The sequence below is a fragment of the Sorex araneus genome, chromosome X (genome assembly GCF_027595985.1).
Source record: "Sorex araneus isolate mSorAra2 chromosome X, mSorAra2.pri, whole genome shotgun sequence".
Lineage (NCBI taxonomy): Eukaryota > Metazoa > Chordata > Mammalia > Eulipotyphla > Soricidae > Sorex > Sorex araneus.
This window is the reverse complement of record NC_073313.1, coordinates 212,434,960-212,457,959: the sequence shown is the minus strand read 5'-3', so window position 1 is coordinate 212,457,959 and position 23,000 is coordinate 212,434,960. Positions and strand designations below refer to the sequence as shown.

Here is a 23,000-nt window from a genome sequence, read left to right as displayed (position 1 = left end):
GTTATTACTGGCAATGGTGTTGTTGTTACCTCTAGAATTCAGAGCTACTTTTTCTTATGTGTTGCTGTTTGTTTTCCTAGTCTCATTTCACTTCTTTGGATTCAAATTCTTGTAGAAAGAAATGTTTGTAAATCATAATGCATTTTTCAAATGTTAATTCTGCATCCTTTTCAGATGCACCAGGAAGACCGGAGGTGACAGATGTCACAAGATCCACAGTTTCACTGATTTGGTCTGCCCCAGTGTACGATGGAGGCAGCAAGATTGTGGGCTACATTGTAGAGCGTAAGCCCGTCAGTGAAGTTGGAGATGGTCGCTGGCTGAAGTGTAACTATACCATTGTGTCTGACAATTTCTTTACCGTGACGGCACTCAGTGAAGGAGACACATATGAATTCCGTGTACTGGCCAAGAACGCAGCAGGAGTAGTTAGCAAAGGATCAGAATCAACAGGACCTGTCACTTGCCGAGATGAATATTGTAAGAAATGGTCAACATTCTCCTTTAAAATTGTCAGTTTATGTGAAACTAAATTATCATGTATTTATTTGCATTTATTTTGCTTTTGACAGCTCCACCCAAAGCCGAACTAGATGCCAGATTACAGGGTGATCTGGTTACCATCAGAGCAGGTTCAGATCTTGTTCTTGATGCTGCTGTTGGTGGCAAACCTGAGCCCAAAATTATCTGGACCAAAGGAGACAAGGAACTAGATCTCTGTGAAAAAGTGTCTTTGCAGTACACTGGCAAGCGAGCAACTGCTGTGATCAAGTTCTGTGACAGGAGTGACAGTGGAAAATATACCTTAACTGTGAAGAATGCTAGTGGTACCAAAGCCGTGTCTGTCATCGTCAAAGTTCTTGGTAAGCATGCCAGATATAGTTATCCTTACAGAATTTTCCAATGGACAAAGGTAGTAACTTTTAGTTACTATGCTATATATACTTATCCTTACAGAATTTTTCAGTGGGCAAAGGTAGTAACATCTACTACATCATGGCTGTCATTATACCTATTTCAGATTCCCCTGGCCCATGTGGAAAACTCACTGTCAGCCGAGTGACAGAAGAAAAGTGCACTTTATCTTGGAGCCTTCCTCAGGAAGATGGAGGAGCAGAAATAACTCACTACATCGTGGAAAGACGTGAGACCAGCAGGCTCCACTGGGTGATTGTGGAAGGCGAATGCCCTACCCTGTCCTATGTAGTTACCAGACTCATCAAAAACAACGAGTACATATTCCGAGTCCGGGCAGTAAATAAATATGGTCCTGGTGTGCCTGTTGAATCGGAGCCTATTATAGCCAGAAACTCTTTCAGTAAGTATTACCACTTGTAAAACAACTTGATAACTAAATGTTAAGGAATCAGGGAAAGGGGAGGGCAGACAGCCCACTAACGTTTTGTGCAATTCTGATCATACTTATTTTAATTAAAAATATAAACAGCTATTCCATCCCAACCTGGCATACCTGAAGAAGTTGGGGCTGGAAAGGAGCATATCATCATTCAATGGATGGAACCTGAGTCTGATGGTGGCAATGAGATTAGTACCTACCTGGTCGACAAACGTGAGAAGAAGAGCTTACGCTGGACACGAGTCAACAAAGACTATGTGGTGTATGATACCAGGCTGAAGGTGACTGGTCTGATGGAAGGCTGTGATTATCAGTTCCGGGTGACTGCAGTGAATGCTGCTGGTAACAGTGAACCCAGCGAACCTTCCAACTTTATCGCCTGCAGAGAACCATCATGTGAGTTCCAAGAATCATACATAAGAGTATTTCTCGTCAAAGCTATATTACCATTTTCTAACATACTCTTTATAAGAACTTTAGAATTTACGAATGATCTAGAAAATCATATCTTTATTAAAGGTAGTTTAGATATAGCATAGGTCAGAAACTATTTTTTTAATAATTTATTTATTTTTAATTAGTGAATCAACGTGAGGGTACAGTTACAGATTTATACATTTTTGTGCTCATGTTTCCCCCATACAAAGTTCGAGAACCCATCCCTTCACCAGTGACCATTCTCTACCACCAGTAAACCCACCATCTCTCCCATCCTCCCCAGTCCCATCTCCCCCCACCCCACATTGCCACTATGTGTCAGAAATTATTTTAACTATTATTTCTATAACTAATTGCCAATTGAATTGCTGGAAATATTTAGCAGTATTTTCCAATCTGTGAGAAAAATACTAGTAGAAAAGGACATACCTTATAAATCTTCTTAAGTGTGTAGGAAAATGCTCTGTAGTGTCAATAATAACTCTGAAAAGAGATAATCTATTAAAGAATTTTGTTCAAAGAAAGGGATTTTTAGTATTTTTAATAAATAACAAAATAACTGCCATGAGAAGTTCAAAAATAAGTCATCAATAGTTGTATGGAGTTTGAGCCCAAGAACTAGATAATAGTTATAAATGAGACTGAATGGGAGAAATTGAAAAAAATTATTCCCATGGAAATTTAAAATATAGATAAATATTACCTCTATGATAATTGAGCAGCTAAAGAAATGTCCCTGAGAATGGATACTGAGCAATGAACTTAACTAGAGTACCTTTTTTAAGTAGTTCTGTTTTTAAAATAGTAATGATGTAATGATAGTGATAATATAGCTACATTGCTTTTCTGAAATATCAAAAGAGCCAATTTATAAAAATTATGTTGATGAGTGTGGTCAAAGAGCAGTAACAACTTTGTCTTCAGAAAATTAAAAATTAAAAATAACATCTCAACATTTCCTTACTTGTATATTATCTTCATTCTAAAATTCCACAGATACCCCTGGACCACCTTCTGCTCCAAGAGTTGTGGACACTACCAAGCGCAGCATTAGTTTGGCATGGACCAAACCTATGTATGACGGTGGTGCTGACATCATAGGATATGTTCTTGAAATGCAAGAAAAGGGCACTGATCAGTGGTACCGAGTGCATACCAATGCCACACTGAGAAATAATGAATTCACTGTGCCAGACCTCAAAATGGGTCAGAAATATTCCTTCAGAGTTGCTGCAGTGAATGTGAAGGGTATGAGTGAATATAGTGAATCAACTGCTGAAATCGAACCCGTGGAAAGACTAGGTATTTATAATATAATCTTTTGTGTGTGAATTATTTTCTCATCATACCTCTTCATGAGTTAATTAAATTTTCACATTTATTTTCCAGAAATACCTGATCTTGAGCTTGCAGATGATTTGAAGAAAACTGTGACCCTCAGAGCTGGAACCACACTGCGCTTGATGGTCTCTGTATCTGGAAGACCACCTCCTGTCATCACATGGAGCAAGAAGGGCATTGACCTTGCAAGTCGAGCAATTATTGACAACACTGAAAGCTACTCCTTGCTGCTAGTGGACAAAGTTAACCGGTATGATGCTGGAAAATACACCATTGAAGCTGAAAATCAGTCTGGCAAGAAATCAGCAACAGTCCTTGTAAAAGTATATGGTAAGTATTTGACTTAAAATTAACTAGATTGTGAATGGATTCTGTAAAAATATCCACTGACCTATGATTGATCGCCTCTCAAGAGAGAAATTATGTAAAGTATATCTTCTGGAGGTTAGGAAGAGATTTTAGAAATTAAACAAATAAACATTAATCTTTAATTTCATTCCAATTTTTAGATACTCCTGGTCCTTGTCCTTCAGTGAAAGTTAAGGAAGTATCAAGAGATTCTGTGACCATTACTTGGGAAATCCCCACAATTGATGGTGGAGCACCAGTCAACAATTACATTATTGAGAAGCGTGAAGCTGCCATGAGAGCATTCAAAACAGTAACTACCAAATGCAGCAAGACACTTTACAGAATTTCTGGACTTTTAGAAGGAACTATGTACTATTTCAGAGTGTTGCCAGAAAATATCTATGGTATTGGAGAACCTTGTGAAACATCTGATGCAGTGCTGGTCTCAGAAGTACCTTTGGTCCCTACAAAGCTAGAGGTAGTTGATGTCACCAAATCAACTGTCACACTAGCCTGGGAAAAACCACTTTATGATGGTGGTAGCCGATTGACAGGATATGTTCTCGAGGCCTGCAAAGCCGGCACAGAGAGATGGATGAAGGTTGTCACCTTAAAACCCACAGTCCTAGAGCATACTGTTATTTCCTTAAATGAAGGTGAACAGTATTCCTTTAGAATAAGGGCGCAAAATGAGAAAGGTGTATCAGAACCAAGAGAGATCGTCACTCCCATAACTGTACAAGATCTTAGAGGTATGTACCAAATCGTCAAAATATAGCAATAAAAAAGTAAATTTTTAAAAATTAAGAATTCATAATTACTTTATTAAAGATAATGCTTAAGAATAAATGCCTGTTTTTTTTTCTTGCAGTGTTGCCAACAATTGATCTTTCTACAATGCCTCAAAAGACCATCCATGTCCCAGCTGGCAGACCAATAGAACTGGTCATTCCCATTGCTGGCCGCCCACCTCCTGTTGCTTCCTGGTTCTTTGCTGGTTCTAAACTAAGAGAATCAGAGCGTATCACTGTTGAAACTCAGACTAAAGTCACTAAATTAACCATCCGTGAAACCACTATCAGAGATACTGGAGAATATACACTTGAATTGAAGAATGTAACTGGAACTACATCAGAAACCATTAAAGTTATTATTCTTGGTAAGGATGGATGACACTAGCACCAGCAAGTTATGGTTGATGTTCAATCACCAATTTTAATCTGAAGTGAAAACTAATTTCCCAAATTTCTTTGTCTTTCCTAGATAAGCCAGGTCCACCAACTGGGCCTATCAAGATCGATGAAATTGATGCTACATCAGTCATCATTTCATGGGAACCACCAGAATTGGATGGTGGTGCTCCATTGAGTGGCTACGTGGTAGAACAACGAGATGCTCATCGTCCAGGATGGCTTCCAGTATCTGAATCTGTGACAAGAACAACATTTAAGTTTACCAGACTCACCGAAGGAAATGAATACGTATTCCGTGTGGCTGCAACAAACCGATTTGGCATTGGCTCTTACTTGCAGTCTGAGGTCATTGAATGCCGCAGCAGCATCAGTAAGTCCTCCCACCATTTTCTCTACTTCTGATTCTAAATGTTAATAAGAAGGACTTGGGTGGGGGGATATGAGATGTGGGGGACTCTTAGCAAAGCTCAGAAGCTACCAACCAGTGGATCTGGCAGAGAGGGTGCGGGATGGAGTACCAGGGCTCAAACCAAAGACCTCACTCGTGCAAGGCATGTGCTCAAACACCTGATCCACATCCATAACCCCAGGTCTTGTTTTTAAAGTCTTTATTTCTTCCTTTCATGGAAGTTTTCAACATAGTTTCTTTTTTAATTAATGATAAAAGAGTTAAGAAGGGATGGAAAGAAAGAAGGCAGGGAGGAAGGAAAAGAGAGGGAGAGGAGGGAGAGGAGGAATGCAAGCATGAAGGAAAAATAGCACTAGCTTAATACATGTTTATTGAACTTAAAATGAGGAACAGAAATAAAATACAAGTATGAAAACACTGGAATATAGTCACATGAATCACATGTACCACTTTTAAAAAGTCACACTTATGAAAACACACAAATCCTTATTTCTTGCTCATGTTGCCACTGCATTTACCTGTCTTCCTGCAGATATTCCTGGACCACCAGAATCATTGCAGATATTTGATGTCTCTCGTGATGGCATGACACTTACATGGTACCCACCTGAAGACGATGGAGGCTCCCAAGTCACTGGATATATTGTGGAGCGCAAAGAAGTGAGAGCAGAACGGTGGGTCCGTGTCAATAAAGTCGCGGTGACAATGACACGTTACCGCTCTACTGGCCTTACTGAAGGCTTAGAGTATGAACACCGTGTCACAGCCATTAATGCCAGAGGAACTGGAAAACCAAGTCGTCCTTCTAAACCAGTCGTTGCCATGGATCCAATCGGTAAGCATGTTTTCTATGAGTTAAGTTTATTGAGGTATAATTTAATTTAGCAAAAGCGATGCTCCTGAAACCGACAATTCTGTAAGTTTCAGGAGATGTGCTATTGTTAACCACTCTCACATAGGAAATACAAAGTATTTCCATCACGCCAAAGAGTTGATACATGACTCTTGATAATGATCTACTTTGGACTCTAGCTTCTCCTCTTCCCACTCTAATTTCTCATTTTTTTTTCTTTTTGAGTCACATCTGGCAATGCACAGGGGTTGTTCCTGGCTCATCCACTCAGGAATTACTCCTGGTGGTGCTCAGGGAACCATATGGGATGCTGGGAATCGAACCTGGGTCAGCTGCATGCAAGGCAGACGCCCTACCCACTGTACTATCGCTCCAGCCCCAGGTTCCTCATATTTTTGCACATCAATTTTCATATTATTCTCTCATCTATTTTCTTCCTTCAAAATGAGTCTCTTGCTATATGCCCTCTATCATACTTAAAAACTCAAAAACAGTATTTCTGAAAGTACTTTAAAAACTGTTGGCAAAAAAAAAAACTGTTGGCAAACTAAGACGGTAGTAATTTTGAAAATAAATAACTAGGGGGCCAGACAGATAGTACAGCGGATAGGGCATTTGCCTTGCACATGGCTGACCTGGGTTTGATCCAAAAACCAAAAATTAAATAAAATTTTAATAAACACTTTCAGACAAAGGAAAAGCAAGTTTGCATGTCTGTACTAATAAAAATGAATGTAACTTTTACAAAACAAAAAAATAGTCTAATACTAACTATTCATGCTTCGAAAACTCACTGAGCTTGTTAGGTGGCACATTTGAGTTAGTTTCAACTTTGTAGCATTTTTAACAAGCATATTTTTATTTACTCTTAATTCTAGCTCCTCCAGGAAAGCCACAAAACCCTAGAGTTACTGATACAACAAGAACATCTGTCTCCCTGGCATGGAGTGTTCCAGAAGATGAAGGAGGATCTAAAGTCACAGGATACTTGATTGAAATGCAAAAAGTGGATCAACATGAGTGGACCAAGTGTAACACCACCCCTACCAAGATTCGGGAGTATACTCTAACACATCTACCACAGGGTGCTGAATACAGATTCCGTGTCCTAGCATGTAATGCTGGTGGGCCTGGAGAGCCAGCTGAGGTACCAGGAACAGTCAAAGTCACTGAAATGCTTGGTAAGATAAATGATCTTTAACTTTGCACTATAATTGCCTTAAGATTTATTTTCTACCCTCCCCCCAAAATTCTCCTTTTAAACTCAACCTTTTTTCCCCAGAATATCCTGATTATGAACTTGATGAAAGGTACCAGGAAGGTATCTCTGTGAGACAAGGAGGAGTCATCAGACTTACCATACCAATCAAAGGAAAACCATTCCCAATATGTAAGTGGACCAAGGAAGGCCAAGATATTAGTAAGCGAGCCATGATTGCAACATCTGAAACACACACTGAGCTTGTGATCAAAGAAGCAGACAGGGATGATTCCGGTACTTACGACCTGGTTCTGGAGAACAAATGTGGCAAGAAGACCGTTTATATCAAGGTCAAGGTCATTGGAACCCCCAATACTCCAGAAGGACCACTTGAATATGATGACATACAAGCTCGCTCTGTAAGGGTCAGTTGGAGACCCCCAGCTGATGATGGTGGTGCCGACATCTTGGGCTATATCCTTGAGAGGCGAGAAGTGCCTAAGGCTGCCTGGTATACCATTGATTCCAGAGTCCGAGGTACATCTCTGGTGGTAAAAGGCCTCAAAGAAAATGTAGAATATCACTTCCGTGTTTCAGCAGAAAACCAGTTTGGCATAAGCAAACCCTTGAAATCTGAGGAACCAGTTATACCGAAAACACCACTGAGTAAGTGCACTTTTAACAGTAATACTGTAAACATTCTTCCAGTGCTCTTTTCATTTTGAAATGAAAGCCACCAGATCACAAGATTTCAGGACTGTACTCTAAAACATATATGTTTTCCACCTATATTCCCAGATCCTCCAGAGCCTCCAAGCAATCCTCCAGAAATACTCGATGTGACCAAGAGTTCTGTCAGCCTGTCTTGGTCCCGGCCCAAAGATGATGGTGGTTCCCGAGTCACAGGATACTACATTGAACGCAAGGAGACATCAACTGACAAGTGGGTCCGACACAATAAGACTCAGATAACAACCACAATGTATACTGTCACTGGGCTTGTTCCTGATGCTGAATATCAGTTCCGAATTATTGCACAGAATGATGTTGGCCTAAGTGAGACCAGCCCTGCTTCTGAACCAGTTGTTTGCAAGGATCCATTTGGTAAGAAAAGCTAAAAAGGGGTGAAAATCAAAGAGGTATTTTTTCTATTGTGTCAGCAGTGTACTGATTTCCCTCTTCAACTGTCTTAAATTTTTCAGATAAACCAAGCCAACCTGGAGAACTTGAGATTCTTTCAATATCCAAAGACAGCATCACTCTACAGTGGGAGAAACCTGAATGTGATGGTGGCAAAGAAATCCTTGGCTACTGGGTTGAGTACAGGCAATCTGGTGACAGTGCCTGGAAGAAGAGCAATAAGGAGCGTATCAAGGACAGGCAATTCACAATTGGAGGGTTGCTGGAAGCTACTGAATATGAATTTAGGGTTTTTGCTGAGAATGAAACTGGACTTAGTAGACCTCGAAGAACTGCTATGTCTATAAAGACTAAGCTAACATGTGAGTAGCCCTTAGGTCCTCTGCTTATTATTTAAAAACAAACAAAAAACATACTAAAGTCAACTCTTATGCTACATCAAATAAATCTCCAGAAAGCTTTATTGAAGAGAAGACATTTGAAGGCTCATTTCAGCACATGCACATGCATACATGCACACACATACACACACACACACACACACACACACACACACACACACACACACACACACACCCCAAATAGTGAGTGTGTTCTGTTGGAAGCCATTCCAAGCATATGATCCCAGCAGATGTTAGGGGCAAGTTTACTGAACATATTCCTAGAACACTTTCTCCCCTGAATGCAATAGGTGTATTTAACACATCCAGGTGTGGCTTGCAGGGTCAGCAAATGTCCCTCACTTCAGAAAAAGTAAGAAAGTACAAGATACCAGCAATTTATAGAGAATTTGTAGTTCCCCAAAGTCCTATGTGCTATTAATTCCTCCCAGTAATTATGAGAAAAATCACTCTGCATTATAATGTGAACATGTGCCCATGGCATCCCAATGTGAGGTCCCCCTATGGGACACACTGCACCATACTATTGAAAACACTGAACATTGTACTCACCTTGTCATGAAGAATGTCCACTATACTCACCCTGTCATGAAGAATGTACCATGAGACCTCAGAAAAAAATCACTGTGAAGAGTTGTTAAAAATCACTCATGTAAATCAAAGTATCCATAAAGTGCTGGTCAGTAAGATGAATTAATTCCTGATATTCAAGGTAGATGATAATGGATGCTAAGATTACAATAATGAATTAAAAATTAACTTTTTATCCTTCAGCTGGAGAGGCTCCAGGGGTACGCAAAGAGATGCAAGATGTTACCACCAAATTAGGTGAAGCTGCTCAATTCTCATGCCAGATTGTTGGAAGGCCTCTTCCTGACATTAAATGGTACCGATTTGGTAAGGAGCTTGTACAAAGTCGGAAGTACAAAATGTCTTCAGATGGACGTACACATACTCTGACAATAATGACCGAAGAACAAGAAGATGAAGGGGTCTATACCTGCATGGCTACCAATGAAGTTGGAGAAGTAGAGACCAGCAGTAAGCTGCTCCTGCAAGCAACACCACAGTTCCATCCTGGTTACCCACTGAAAGAGAAATATTATGGTGCAGTGGGCTCAACACTTCGACTTCATGTTATGTACATTGGTCGTCCAGTACCTACCATAACTTGGTTCCATGGCCAGAAACCTTTGCAAAACTCAGAAAATATTACTATTGAAAACACTGAACACTATACTCATCTTGTCATGAAGAATGTCCAACATAAGACTCATGCTGGAAAATATAAAGTTCAGCTTAGCAACATTCATGGAACAGTTGATGCCACACTCGATGTAGAAATACAAGGTATTTTACTTTTGTTTACTGTACCTTTTACTTTCTTTTGTTCTTATTAATTTTTAAACTGAATCATAATGATACACACATTTACAAGGTTGTTCATGATTGGATTTCAGTCACATGCTGTTCCAATACCAGTGTACTTTTCCCACCACCAATCACTAATGGTCCCATTTCACCCCACCCCCATCCCATCCCACCACCTGCCACTATGGCAGGCACTTTCTCTCTCTCTCTCTCTCTCTCTCTCTCTCTCTCTCTCTCTCTCTCTCTCTCTCTCTCTCTCTCTCTCTCTCTCTCTCTCCCTTATACTTTCAAAGAAAGATATCATCTTGGGACACATTCTGAAAACCACTGTTATGTTTTCTCCCAACAGATAAACCAGACAAACCCACTGGGCCCATTGTGATTGAAGCTCTATTGAAGAACTCTGTAGTGATAAGCTGGAAACCACCTGCAGACGATGGTGGCTCCTGGATCACCAACTATGTGGTGGAGAAGTGTGAGGCTAAGGAGGGGGCTGAATGGCAATTGGTGTCTTCAGCCATCTCGGTGACAACCTGTAGAATTGTGAACCTCACAGAAAATGCTGGCTATTATTTCCGAGTGTCAGCTCAGAACACCTTTGGCATCAGTGACCCTCTAGAGGTTACCTCAGTTGTCATTATCAAGAGTCCATTTGGTGAGTTCAAGTTTGTGTACACATTTTCATAATCTTAATATGACAAAATTCCACATTTACAAAAAATATTTTGACATAAATTTTGAAGAAAAATATCAGTGATTAAGATAAAAGTACATGTGTGCTTTATCTACCCCAAATAGATTTATTTATATATATAAAGGATATAAATACTTTTATATCCTTACCCCCTTATTCTTTTAAAAGTAACTTGTGCTATGATAACTTTCTTAGCATAAAGAAAATCAGTTAACTTTCCTCTATATTTGCTTTTCTTAATACAACTCTGGGTCCATGACATTTTTTAAAACAAGTTTTTTATGAAATGGTCTGCTTTGCCTTGTGACTTAAACTTTTCATATATGTGTGTTTTAAACAGAAAAGCCAAATGCTCCTGGTAAACCAACTATTACTGCTCTCACAAAAGATTCTTGTGTTGTGGCTTGGAAGCCACCTGCCAGTGATGGAGGTGCAAAGATTAGAAATTACTACCTTGAGAAGCGTGAGAAGAAGCAGAATAAATGGATTGCTGTGACAACAGAAGAAATTCGAGAAACCGTCTTTTCTGTGCAAAACCTTATTGAAGGTCTTGAATATGAGTTCCGTGTGAAATGTGAAAACCTAGGTGGAGAAAGCGAATGGAGTGAAATATCAGAACCTGTCACTCCCAAATCCGATGTCCCAATTAAGGCTCCACACTTTAAAGAGGAACTGAGAAATCTCAATGTCAGATATCAGAGCAATGCTACTTTGGTTTGCAAAGTGACCGGTCATCCAAAACCTGTGGTGAAATGGTACAGACAAGGCAAAGAAATCATTGCAGATGGATTAAAGTATAGGATTCAAGAGTTTAAGGGTGGCTACCACCAACTCATCATTGCAAGCGTCACAGATGATGATGCCACTGTTTACCAAGTCAGAGCTACCAACCAAGGGGGATCTGTGTCTGGCACAGCCTCTCTGGATGTGGAAGGTATGAACAATTCAGTAAAAAGCAGTTGGATGCTGGATGCACATTATTCATTAGGGGTGGTGGGTGTTGCCCTTAGACAATATTGCTAAATTATATTTCTTCTTTTATTCTTATACAGTTCCAGCTAAAATACACTTGCCTAAAACTCTTGAAGGAATGGGAGCAGTTCACGCTCTCCGAGGTGAGGTGATCAGCATCAAGATTCCTTTCAGTGGCAAACCAGATCCTGTGATTACCTGGCAGAAAGGACAAGATCTCATTGACAATAATGGCCACTACCAAGTCATTGTTACAAGATCTTTCACATCACTTGTTTTCCCCAATGGGGTGGAAAGAAAAGATGCTGGTTTCTATGTAGTCTGTGCTAAGAACAGATTTGGAATTGATCAGAAGACAGTTGAGCTGGATGTGGCTGATGTTCCTGACCCACCCAGAGGAGTCAAAGTTAGTGATGTCTCACGAGATTCTGTCAACTTAACATGGACTGAGCCAGCTTCTGATGGTGGCAGCAAAATCACCAACTACATTGTTGAAAAGTGTGCAACTACTGCAGAAAGATGGCTCCGTGTAGGACAGGCCCGAGAAACACGTTATACCGTGATCAACTTATTTGGAAAAACAAGTTACCAATTCCGTGTAATAGCTGAAAATAAGTTTGGCCTGAGCAAGCCTTCAGAGCCTTCAGAGCCAACCATAACCAAAGAAGATAAGACCAGAGCTATGAACTATGATGAAGAAGTTGATGAAACCAGGGAAGTTTCCATGACTAAAGCTTCTCACTCTTCAACCAAGGAACTCTATGAGAAATATATGATTGCTGAAGATCTTGGGCGTGGTCAGTTTGGAATTGTCCATCGTTGTGTTGAAACATCCTCAAAGAAGACATACATGGCCAAATTTGTTAAAGTCAAAGGGACTGATCAAGTTTTAGTAAAGAAGGAAATTTCCATTCTAAACATTGCCAGACACAAAAACATCTTATACCTCCATGAATCATTTGAAAGCATGGAAGAATTGGTTATGATATTTGAGTTCATATCAGGACTTGACATATTTGAACGGATTAACACAAGTGCTTTTGAACTCAATGAAAGAGAAATAGTAAGTTATATTCGCCAGGTGTGTGAAGCACTTGAGTTCTTACACAGCCATAATATTGGACATTTTGACATTAGACCAGAAAATATCATTTACCAAACAAGAAGGAGCTCCCTAATCAAAATAATAGAATTTGGTCAGGCTCGTCAGCTGAAGCCAGGGGACAATTTCAGGCTTCAGTTCACTGCCCCTGAATACTATGCCCCTGAAGTCCACCAGCATGATGTTGTCAGTACAGCCACAGATATGTGGTCACTTGGAACCCTTGTTTATGTGCTGTTGAGTGGTATCAATCCATTCCTGGCTGAAACAAATCAACAGATGATTGAGAACATCATAAATGCTGAATACACTTTTGATGAAGAAGCATTCAAAGACATTAGCCTGGAAGCCATGGATTTTGTGGACAGGCTATTAGTAAAAGACAGAAAATCTCGCATGACCGCTTCTGAAGCACTCCAGCACCCATGGTTGAAACAAAAGACAGAAAAAGTCAGTACTAAAGTTATTAGAACACTGAAACACCGACGTTACTACCACACCCTGATCAAGAAAGATCTCAACATGGTTGTATCAGCTGCCCGGATCTCCTGTGGTGGAGCTATTCGATCTCAAAAGGGAGTGAGTGTGGCTAAAGTTAAAGTGGCATCCATTGAAATTGGCCCTGTTGCTGGGCAGATAATGCATGCCGTTGCTGAAGAAGGTGGATATGCCAAATATGTATGCCACATTGAAAATTATGATCAGTCTACCCAAGTAACCTGGTACTTTGGAGTCAGACAGCTGGAGAACAGTGAGAAATATGAGATTACTTATGAAGATGGTGTGGCCACCATGTACATCAAAGATATTACCAAATTTGATGATGGTACCTATAGATGCAAAGTAGTCAATGACTATGGTGAAGACAGTTCTTATGCAGAGCTGTTTGTTAAAGGGGTGAGAGAAGTTTATGACTATTACTTCCGCAGAACCACAAAGAAAATTAAACGCAGAACTGATACTATGAGACTCCTGGAACGACCACCAGAATTTACCCTGCCTCTCTATAACAAGACAGCTTATGTGGGTGAGAACGTCCGATTTGGAGTCACTATAACTGTCCACCCAGAGCCCCGTGTAACATGGTATAAGTCGGGCCAGAAAATCAAACCAAGTGAAGATGATAAGAAGTACACTTTTGAGACTGACAAAGGTCTTTACCAGTTAACAATCAACAGTGTAACTACAGATGATGATGCTGAGTACACTGTTGTAGCCAAGAACAAATACGGTGAAGACAGCTGTAAAGCAAAACTGACCGTAACCCCACACCCACCTCCAACAGATACAACCCTAAGACCCATGTTCAAACGACTGCTGGCAAATGCAGAATGCCAAGAAGGCCAAAGTGTCTGCTTTGAAATCAGAGTGTCTGGCATCCCTGCACCAACATTAAAATGGGAGAAAGATGGCCAACCACTGTCCCTCGCACCAAACATCGAAATTATCCATGAAGGCCTGGATTATTATGCTTTGCACATCAGGGACACTTTGCCTGAAGACACAGGTTATTACAGGGTCACAGCCACCAACACAGCTGGATCCACCAGCTGCCAGGCTCACCTCCAGGTGGAACGCCTGAGGTATGTCAAACAAGAGTACAAGACTAAGGAGGAGCGTGAACGGCATGTGCAAAAGCAAATTGACAAGACACTGAGAATGGCTGAGATTCTTTCTGGAACTGAAACTGTGCCACTGACACAAGTCGCCCAAGAGGCTCTGAGAGAAGCAGCCATCCTCTACAAACCAGCCGTAACCACCAAGAGTGTAAAAGGAGAATTCAGACTACAGACAGAAGAAAAGAAGGAGGAGCGAAAACTCCGTATGCCTTACGAGGTCCCAGAGCCACGAAAGCACAAAACTACCACCATAGAAGAAGACCAGCACATTAAGCAGTTTGTGCCCATGTCTGACATGAAGTGGTATAAAAAGATCCGGGACCAATTTGAGATGCCCGGGAAAATTGACAGAGTCGTACAGAAGAGACCCAAGCGCATACGCCTCTCGAGATGGGAACAATTCTATGTGATGCCTCTTCCCCGCATCACAGACCAATACAGACCCAAGTGGCGCATTCCCAAGCTGTCCCAGGATGATCTAGAAATGGTGAGGCCAGCCCGCCGACGCACACCTTCTCCTGACTATGACTTTTACTACAGGCCTCGGAGACGTTCTCTTGGAGATGTTTCAGATGAGGAGTTGCTCCTGCCCATCGATGACTATCTGGCCATGAAGAGGACCGAGGAAGAAAGGCTTCGTCTGGAAGAGGAGCTTGAATTGGGCTTTTCTGCTTCACCCCCAAGCCGCAGCCCTCCACGTTTTGAGCTTTCCAGTCTACGTTACTCCTCACCACAAGCTCACATCCAGGTGGAGGAAACAAGAAAAGACTTGAGATACTCAACCTACCACGTGCCCAAAAAGGAAGAGACGAGCACCAGTTATGCTGAGCTGCGGGAACGCCAGGCCCGGGCCTCCTACCGTCAGCCCAAACAACGGCAGAGGATCATGGCTGAGAGGGAGGATCAGGAGCTGCTTCGCCCAGTCACTACAACCCAACGTCTAGCTGAGTACAGAAGCGAGCTTGACCACATGTCAAAAGAAGAAAAGTCAAGAAAGAAATCAAAGCGACAGAAGCAAGTGACAGAAATCACCGAGATTGAGGAAGAATATGAAATCACCAAACGTGCCCAGAGATCTTCATCCTCCTCAGTGTCCAGGCTGTTGCGTCGCCGGCGCTCCTTGTCCCCCTCCTACATAGAGGTGATGAGGCCATCATCTGAGCTGATCCGTTCACGTCCACTCCCAGATGAGGACTATGAAGACGACGCAGAAAGAAGGTCCCCCACACCAGAGAGAACCCGTCCACGCTCCCCCAGCCCTGTGTCCAGTGAGCGCTCTCTCTCCAGATTCGAGAGAGCTGCAAGATTTGATATCTTCTCCAGGTATGAGTCCATGAAAGCTGCTTTAAAGACCCAGAAGACATCAGAGAGGTCATACGAAGTGTTGAGTCAGCAGCCTTTTACTCTGGACCATGCCCCACGAATCACGCTGAGGATGCGCTCCCACAGGGTCCCTTGTGGCCAAAGCACACGGTTTATCTTAAACGTTCAGTCTAAGCCCACTGGGGAAGTCAAATGGTACCACAATGGCGTGGAACTCCAAGAGAGCAGTAAGATTCGTTACACCAATACGAGTGGAGTCCTCACCTTGGAAATTCAAGACTGTCAGACTGAAGACAGTGGAACATATCGGGCAGTGTGCACCAATTACAAAGGTGAAGCATCTGATTATGCAACCCTTGATGTGACCGGAGGTGATTACACTACCTATGCATCCCGGCGCAGAGATGAAGAAGTCCCCCGGTCTGTCTTCCCAGAGCTGACAAAGACAGAGGCCTACGCAGTTTCCTCATTCAAGAGGACATCTGAGATGGAAGCATCTTCTTCGGTCAGGGAAGTGAAATCACAGATGACAGAGACTAGAGAGAGTCTCTCTTCATATGAACACTATGCAGCTGCAGAAATGAAAAGTGCTGCCCGAGAAGAGAAGTCCCTGGAAGAAAAATCCACACACAGGATGATCAAGACAACTTTGGAAGCACGAATTCTAACAAAACCAAGATCCATAACTGTCCATGAAGGTGAGACTGCGAGGTTTTCTTGTGATACTGATGGTGAACCCATACCAACTGTCACGTGGCTGCGTGGGGGACAGGCAGTAAGTACTTCTGCCAGACACCAGGTGACCACTACCAAATACAAATCAACCTTTGAGATCTCCTCAGTCCAGGCCTCTGATGAGGGCAGTTACAGCGTGGTGGTGGAAAACAGTGAAGGGAAGCAAGAAGCACAATTCACCTTGACAATTCAAAAGGCCAAGGCCACTGAAAAAGCAGTGACATCACCACCCAGAGTCAAATCGCCAGAGCCAAAGGTCAAATCCCCAGAAGCGGTTAAGTCTCCTAAACGAGTGAAATCCCCAGAACCGGTGGTTTCTCCACCCAAAGTAGTATCACCCACGGAGACAAAGCCCACACCCACAGAGAAAGTACAGCAGCTACCAGTCTCTGCTCCACCCAAGATAATTCAGTCCTTGAAAGCAGAAGCTTCTAGCGATATTGCAAAGCTGACCTGTGCTGTGGAAAGCAGTGTGTTATGTGCCAAAGAGGTCTCCTGGTATAAGGATGGCAAGAAACTGAAGGAAAACGGGCATTTCCAATTTCATTATTCAGCAGATGGTACTTATGAGCTCAAAATCTACAACCTCACAGAATCTGATTGTGGAGAATATGTCTGTGAGATTTCTGGTGATGGTGGAACTTCTAAAACTAACTTCCAGTTTACAGGACAAACCTTTAAGAGTATCCATGAGCAGGTGTCAAGCATCTCAGAAACAAAGAAATCAGTGGAGAAAATCTCTGAGTCAACAGAAACCAAGAAATCAGTTCAAAAAACTACTGAGTCAATGGAAACTACAAAATCAGCTCAGAAAATTGCTGAGTCAACAGAAACCAAGAAATCAGCTCAGAAAACTGCTGAGTCAACAGAAACCAAGAAGTCAGCTCAGAAAACTGCTGAGCCAACAGAAACCAAGAAAACAGAGCCCAAATCTCCTGAGCCAATTTCCTCGAAACCAGTAATTGTTACTGGGTTGCAGGATACAACTGTTTCTTCAGACAATACCGCTAAATTTTCCATCAAAGCTACTGGAGAACCCCAACCAACTGTCACCTGGACCAAGGATGGCAAGGTAACCAGCGCTTAAATATTCCTTAATTTTATCTTCTGAAAACTTAAGTCTTCCCTCATTCCCTCTCCTAAAGAAAGTAAATTATATTGTCTTAAAATTCAAATCACTTGCATATTACAGGCTATTACACAAGGAGGTAAATATAAACTCTCTGAAGACAAAGGAGAATTCCTTCTGGAAGTTCTTAAAACAAATGCTTCTGACTGTGGGCTTTATACTTGTACAATAACAAATGCAGCTGGATCTGTGACCTCGAGCTGCAAATTGACAGTAAAAGGTAAGCTGGCTTTTGTTCTTACCAGCATTTTTTCAAAAAAACAGCATTATGAAACATTCCTAAATGCTGTCTATTCCTAGGGCACAGGTAATACCTGCACACATACACAAAGTTTTTTTTACTGTTTTCTAATTCGAGAACACCCTTAAGTCACAGATGTAGAAATATGAAGTTAGCACGTACTTTTACATTAGCATAAAAAGTACTGATGGGTTGGAAAGATAGTACAAGGGGTACCTGACCAGGTTCCAATCCTTAGGACCACAAATAGTTGCCCAAAATTCACGAGAAATAACACTAAGCTCTGAGAACCACTGAGTGTGCCTTCCCCTCCCCGCCAAAGCTCTCCAGTTCCACCACCAAATAAAAGTGCTGTTTAGGTGCTTAATTGAATGTGCTGCTCTCCCTGTCAGTAGAATCAGCCCCTGCTTCCAGGAATGTTTAAAAACAAAATTAGGAAGTAACATAAGGGCATTGGTGGAGTGTCTTGAGCATCTTAATGGTGATGTGATTGACTGTGCATATCAATATCACAAAGGGGCTGGAGAGGTAGTGTAATGGGCAAGGTGTTTGCCTTTCATGTGGCCACCCTAGGTTCAATTTCCAGCATCCCATATAGCCTCTCAAACACTGTCAGTAGTAACTCCTGAAGGCAGAGCCAGGTGTAAGTCCTGAGCACTGCCAGGTGTGGTTCCCCCAACCCCCAAAAATCCCATAAACATTAGAATTATCATCAATATGCAACCTAAACTATAATAATTTTTTAAAATAATGTCAGCATCTTCCCTTATGTAAAAGGACCTTCATTTGATCCTTAGCACCAAACTGTAAGAAATAAATTCAGGAAAATATACAAAATGGTACTTTTCCTTAAACCTTTGCTCTTGCTAGTTTTCCAAAGCAGTGAAAGAGCTGTATCAATTTTCTCCAATTAAAAGTAGTTTGTTCTTATCACAGTTTTCTAAAGTATAATTCACCTTTGACTAATTTAGATCTCCTGTCTCTGAAAATTCTTCTCAACATTCTGTCCTGTATCATAAAATTATATTCAGTTTTGTTCAAATAATCATTGCACTGAACTAAAAAAAAATCACATATGACAATTTTCCAAAATTAGGACTGAAAGTATTAGATACTACCAACACTACAAAAAGAAGTCAACATTTTTTACCTTGTATACTATTCACCTATAGAAGTACAGAAGGAAGGGGGGGCTGGAGTGATAGCACAGTTGGGAGGGTGTTTGCCTAGCATGTGGCCAACCTGGGTTCAAGTCCCAGCATCCCACATGGTCCCCTGAGCACTGCCAGGGGTAATTCCTAAGTGCAGAGCCAGGAATGACCCCTGTGCATTGCCCGGTGTGACCCAAAAAGAAAAAAAAAAAAGAAGAAAGAGGTGGGACCTCTTTCCTACTAAATTCTTATCTTACAATGGTTTCTTTTTTAGAAGTAAAAGAAACTGATACACAGAAACTATCTACAGAAAAGATCTCTGAAATTGCATCCCAAAAGCAAGCAGTGGTCCAAGAGGAAATTTCCCAAAAAGCTCTAAAGTCTGAAGAAATCAAGATGTCAAAGACGACATCTGAAGAAAAAATCGTAACAGAGGAAGCTTCAAAGATTCTGATTGCTGAAAAAGTCAAGAAATCGGAAGCAACCTCCCTGGAAAAATCGATTGTTCATGAGGAAATCACTAAAGCCTCACAAGCTTCTGAAGAAATTATAACTCATGCCGAGATTAAAGCCTCCTCTACTCAGATGAGCATAACTGATGGACAAAAAGTGACTATGAAAGCTGACATTGCTGGTGCCACTGAAGTGAAATGGGTACTGAATGGAGTCGAGCTGGCCAACTCTGAGGAGTACCGCTACGGTGTCTCAGGCAGCAGTCACACCCTCACCATCAAACAGGCCAGTCGCAAAGACGAAGGAATCCTCACCTGCATAGCCAAAACCAGTGAAGGAGTTGTCAAGTGTCAGTATGATCTCACCCTGAGCGAAGAGCTCTCAGATGCTCCAGCCTTTATCTCACAGCCCAGATCGCAAAACGTAAATGAAGGACAGAATGTTCTCTTCTCTTGTGAAATCAGTGGGGAACCATCCCCTGACATTGAGTGGTTTAAAAATAATCTGCCGGTAAGTTCAATTGTGCATGTGTTATGACAGATTCGTAATAGCACATCTACTCCTGAAGAGCTCAAAGAAACACTTGTTTTTTTCATTTCAGATTTCTATTTCTTCAAATATTAACGTAAGTCGTTCCAGAAACCTATATTCCCTTGAAATCCGAAATGCATCGGTAAGCGATAGTGGGAAGTATACAATTAAGGCCAAAAATTTCCGTGGCCAATGTTCAGCTACTGCTTCTCTAACTGTCCTTCGTAAGTATATCCTAGCCATTTTCCTTTCTTGCTTTAGGATTTTATGCATTTGGAGTTTTTTTTCTGGGGGGGGGGGCATGTATACCTGATGGCTGAGCATAGCACATTCTCAGAAGGCTCATTAATTTCCACACATAAAAGGCTCAGGCAACTGTGTTAATTCATCTTTATGGTCCAGGTTTCTCTATAGGTAAACAGAAACATGGATAAGATAACTTTCAAAGCAAAGCAATAAGCTACCCTATTATATTCATTTTCAGGATGAACTACATAGGATATATTTTCTATATAACTAACCATTTTTCATTGGTGATTCTAGTACTTATATGTAATGTCATGCAAGCAATTAAGGATTTCTTGGAGTACTTGGCTAGCTCATGATAAATGTATGTATAAACATATTTACTCTCATGCTTTGATAGCAAATGGGATTGAGTTATTCTTTGTGTATGTGTGTGTTTAAGTTTTCTATTTCTTCATGTCACCAATTAACCAGATATCATTGATGTTCATTCTGTATCTCCTCTGCTCCACAGCTCTCGTTGAAGAACCTTCCAGAGAGGTTGTATTGAGGACAAGTGGTGACATGAGCTTGCAAGGAAGCTTCTCTCAGTCCATCCAAATGTCTGCCTCTCAGCAGGAGGCTTCCTTCAGCAGTTTTAGCAGCACCAGTGCTAGCAGCATGACTGAAATGAAATTTGCAAGCATGTCTGCTCAAAGCCTATCCTCTATGCAAGAGTCATTTGTAGAAATGAGTTCCAGCAGTTTCATGGGAAAATCTAGTATGACAAAACTGGAAAGCTCAACAAGTGAAATGCTTACAGGAGGCATAAGAGGTGAGCAATAAACTTACTGATAGAGGTAGTAGAATCCAGGATTGTGGTATAGTCTTGAGCACATAAAATTCAGTCTAAAGCAAATCATTATGTTTGTTTATACTGACCCTAAGATTTTTTTTTTGCTGTTATACCATAAAGGAATGCCACCTAAGATTGAAGCTCTTCCCCCAGACATCAGCATCGAAGAAGGCAAAGTTTTAACAGTAGCCTGTGCATTTACGGGGGAGCCTACCCCTGAAATAACATGGTCCTGTGGTGGAAGAAAAATTCAAAATCAAGAACAAGAAGGAAGATTCCATATCGAAAATACAGATGACCTGACAACTCTAATCATCATGGACGTACAGAAACAAGATGGTGGACTTTATACCCTAACTTTAGGGAATGAATTTGGATCTGACTCTGCTACTGTGAATATAACCGTTCGTTCCAATTAAGAGGGCCTGTGCCCTCATACTCAGACTCAGACTCATTCTTAACCTTTCATAAATGATCCACATGGACTAATCTTACTTGATCTGTAAATATTTTATAGTAGTTTTGTATCAACCTAAATGAGTCAAAGTTCAAACATATGCCTTCCAATCTTTTCACAATTATTGACCTAAAAATATTATACATTTTCTAATGACATGTACATACTGTATATAGCCGGATTAACGGTTATAAAGTTTTGTACTATTATTTTATGACATTTTACATTGTAACTTTTTAAACTATCTGTTGGCAGGAGAAAGTTTCTTATGGAACGAATACCCTGCTCAACATTTAACCAATCTTTGTGCCTCAACATAATGTTGATGTCTAAGTATGCCTCAGTGGGTTGAGAAATTCCCCACTGAAGATGTCCTATCCACCTAAAAGATGAAGCTGTGCATATCCCCTGATGTGTACACTGATACCTATTAAATCAGAAATGTAAGGCATTGGTGATGTTTGCATTACCCTCCTGCAAGCAACACTTTAACGTCTTACATTTTCTCTGATAATGTCACACTCGTAATTATCATGACAAATAGAACCAGAGCAAAGTGTAACGGCCAACACTTTGTTCGCTCATTTTACACTGTCTCTGACCATAGAGAGTACCTGGAGAGCTTGGAAAAGTAACATCACCTGGCCATCCCCTCATGAAACCAAGCTATTCAAGTATTCCTATGCCAGAGCAGTGTCAACTCTTGGGGGTCACTAGGTGCAGCCAATGCTTTGTGTGGTAGCTCTAAATTTAAATTACACCTGAAAAGCCAGGGCAACTAAGCAATGTGCCACAGCTAAAGAAAAAGTCTGTAACAAAAAGAACTAAACTAAGCTGTTGTTAAATTTAAAATCAATTTTACTAATTGCCCAGACTGTCAATTTGATGTAGTTCTTTTCTTGCAGGTATAAATTCAATTGTTAGTTAGAATTATTGGACCTCCTTGAGATAGTAATGACAAAATAAAGCAAGCTATCTGCACCTCAAAAATGTGTGGTTTTCTGTGAAATTCAAAGGTTGGGATATATGTACTTTTATAAATCACAGAAATGATCGTAGATAACTTGAAGCAATCCAGAGGGCTACTACAGGAGGGAAAGCACTTGCCCTTGCCCAGTCGAATCCCCAGCACTGCATGTAATTCCTTGAACACTGCCAGGAGTCACTCCTGAGCCACAGAGTCAGGAATAGCCCCTGAGAACTTCCAAGTGTGGCCCACAAGACAAAACCAAAAACTACAAAAAAAACCCGTTTTAATAAGACCCAATGCAAGTAAACCTATCAAAAATATTGGTATACAGTCATAATATCTTGTACAAGACACCACATGGAACAGTGCAAAGATTATGTAGATGCTTTAGACCTGTCCTCGAGCAGCGTGGTGAAGAGAAAATGTCAAATTGTGTCAGTTTATACAAATAAATCCATAATTATAACTCCAACCAGTTGCAGAATAA

At 41.1% G+C, this 23,000-nt stretch overlaps 1 protein-coding gene across 1 annotated transcript in view; it reads left to right on the top strand.

Moving 5' to 3' along the window:
- TTN (titin) overlaps positions 1 to 22,515 on the top strand; it is a 289,480-nt gene extending 266,965 nt beyond the window's left edge. The window contains exons 290-313 of the mRNA XM_055119737.1: positions 175 to 480; positions 573 to 863; positions 1,022 to 1,318; positions 1,448 to 1,753; positions 2,792 to 3,097; positions 3,185 to 3,466; positions 3,646 to 4,239; positions 4,359 to 4,646; positions 4,751 to 5,050; positions 5,622 to 5,924; positions 6,821 to 7,123; positions 7,225 to 7,809; positions 7,942 to 8,247; positions 8,346 to 8,645; positions 9,459 to 10,034; positions 10,405 to 10,710; positions 11,090 to 11,683; positions 11,802 to 17,227; positions 17,381 to 17,572; positions 17,693 to 17,849; positions 19,296 to 19,984; positions 20,076 to 20,229; positions 20,766 to 21,065; positions 21,207 to 22,515. Of these exons, the coding sequence (XP_054975712.1) occupies positions 175 to 480; positions 573 to 863; positions 1,022 to 1,318; positions 1,448 to 1,753; positions 2,792 to 3,097; positions 3,185 to 3,466; positions 3,646 to 4,239; positions 4,359 to 4,646; positions 4,751 to 5,050; positions 5,622 to 5,924; positions 6,821 to 7,123; positions 7,225 to 7,809; positions 7,942 to 8,247; positions 8,346 to 8,645; positions 9,459 to 10,034; positions 10,405 to 10,710; positions 11,090 to 11,683; positions 11,802 to 17,227; positions 17,381 to 17,572; positions 17,693 to 17,849; positions 19,296 to 19,984; positions 20,076 to 20,229; positions 20,766 to 21,065; positions 21,207 to 21,505 (13,460 nt within the window). The 3' untranslated portion in view covers positions 21,506 to 22,515. The remainder of the gene's footprint in view (positions 1 to 174; positions 481 to 572; positions 864 to 1,021; positions 1,319 to 1,447; positions 1,754 to 2,791; positions 3,098 to 3,184; positions 3,467 to 3,645; positions 4,240 to 4,358; positions 4,647 to 4,750; positions 5,051 to 5,621; positions 5,925 to 6,820; positions 7,124 to 7,224; positions 7,810 to 7,941; positions 8,248 to 8,345; positions 8,646 to 9,458; positions 10,035 to 10,404; positions 10,711 to 11,089; positions 11,684 to 11,801; positions 17,228 to 17,380; positions 17,573 to 17,692; positions 17,850 to 19,295; positions 19,985 to 20,075; positions 20,230 to 20,765; positions 21,066 to 21,206) is intronic.
- Positions 22,516 to 23,000: the final 485 nt, after the last annotated feature.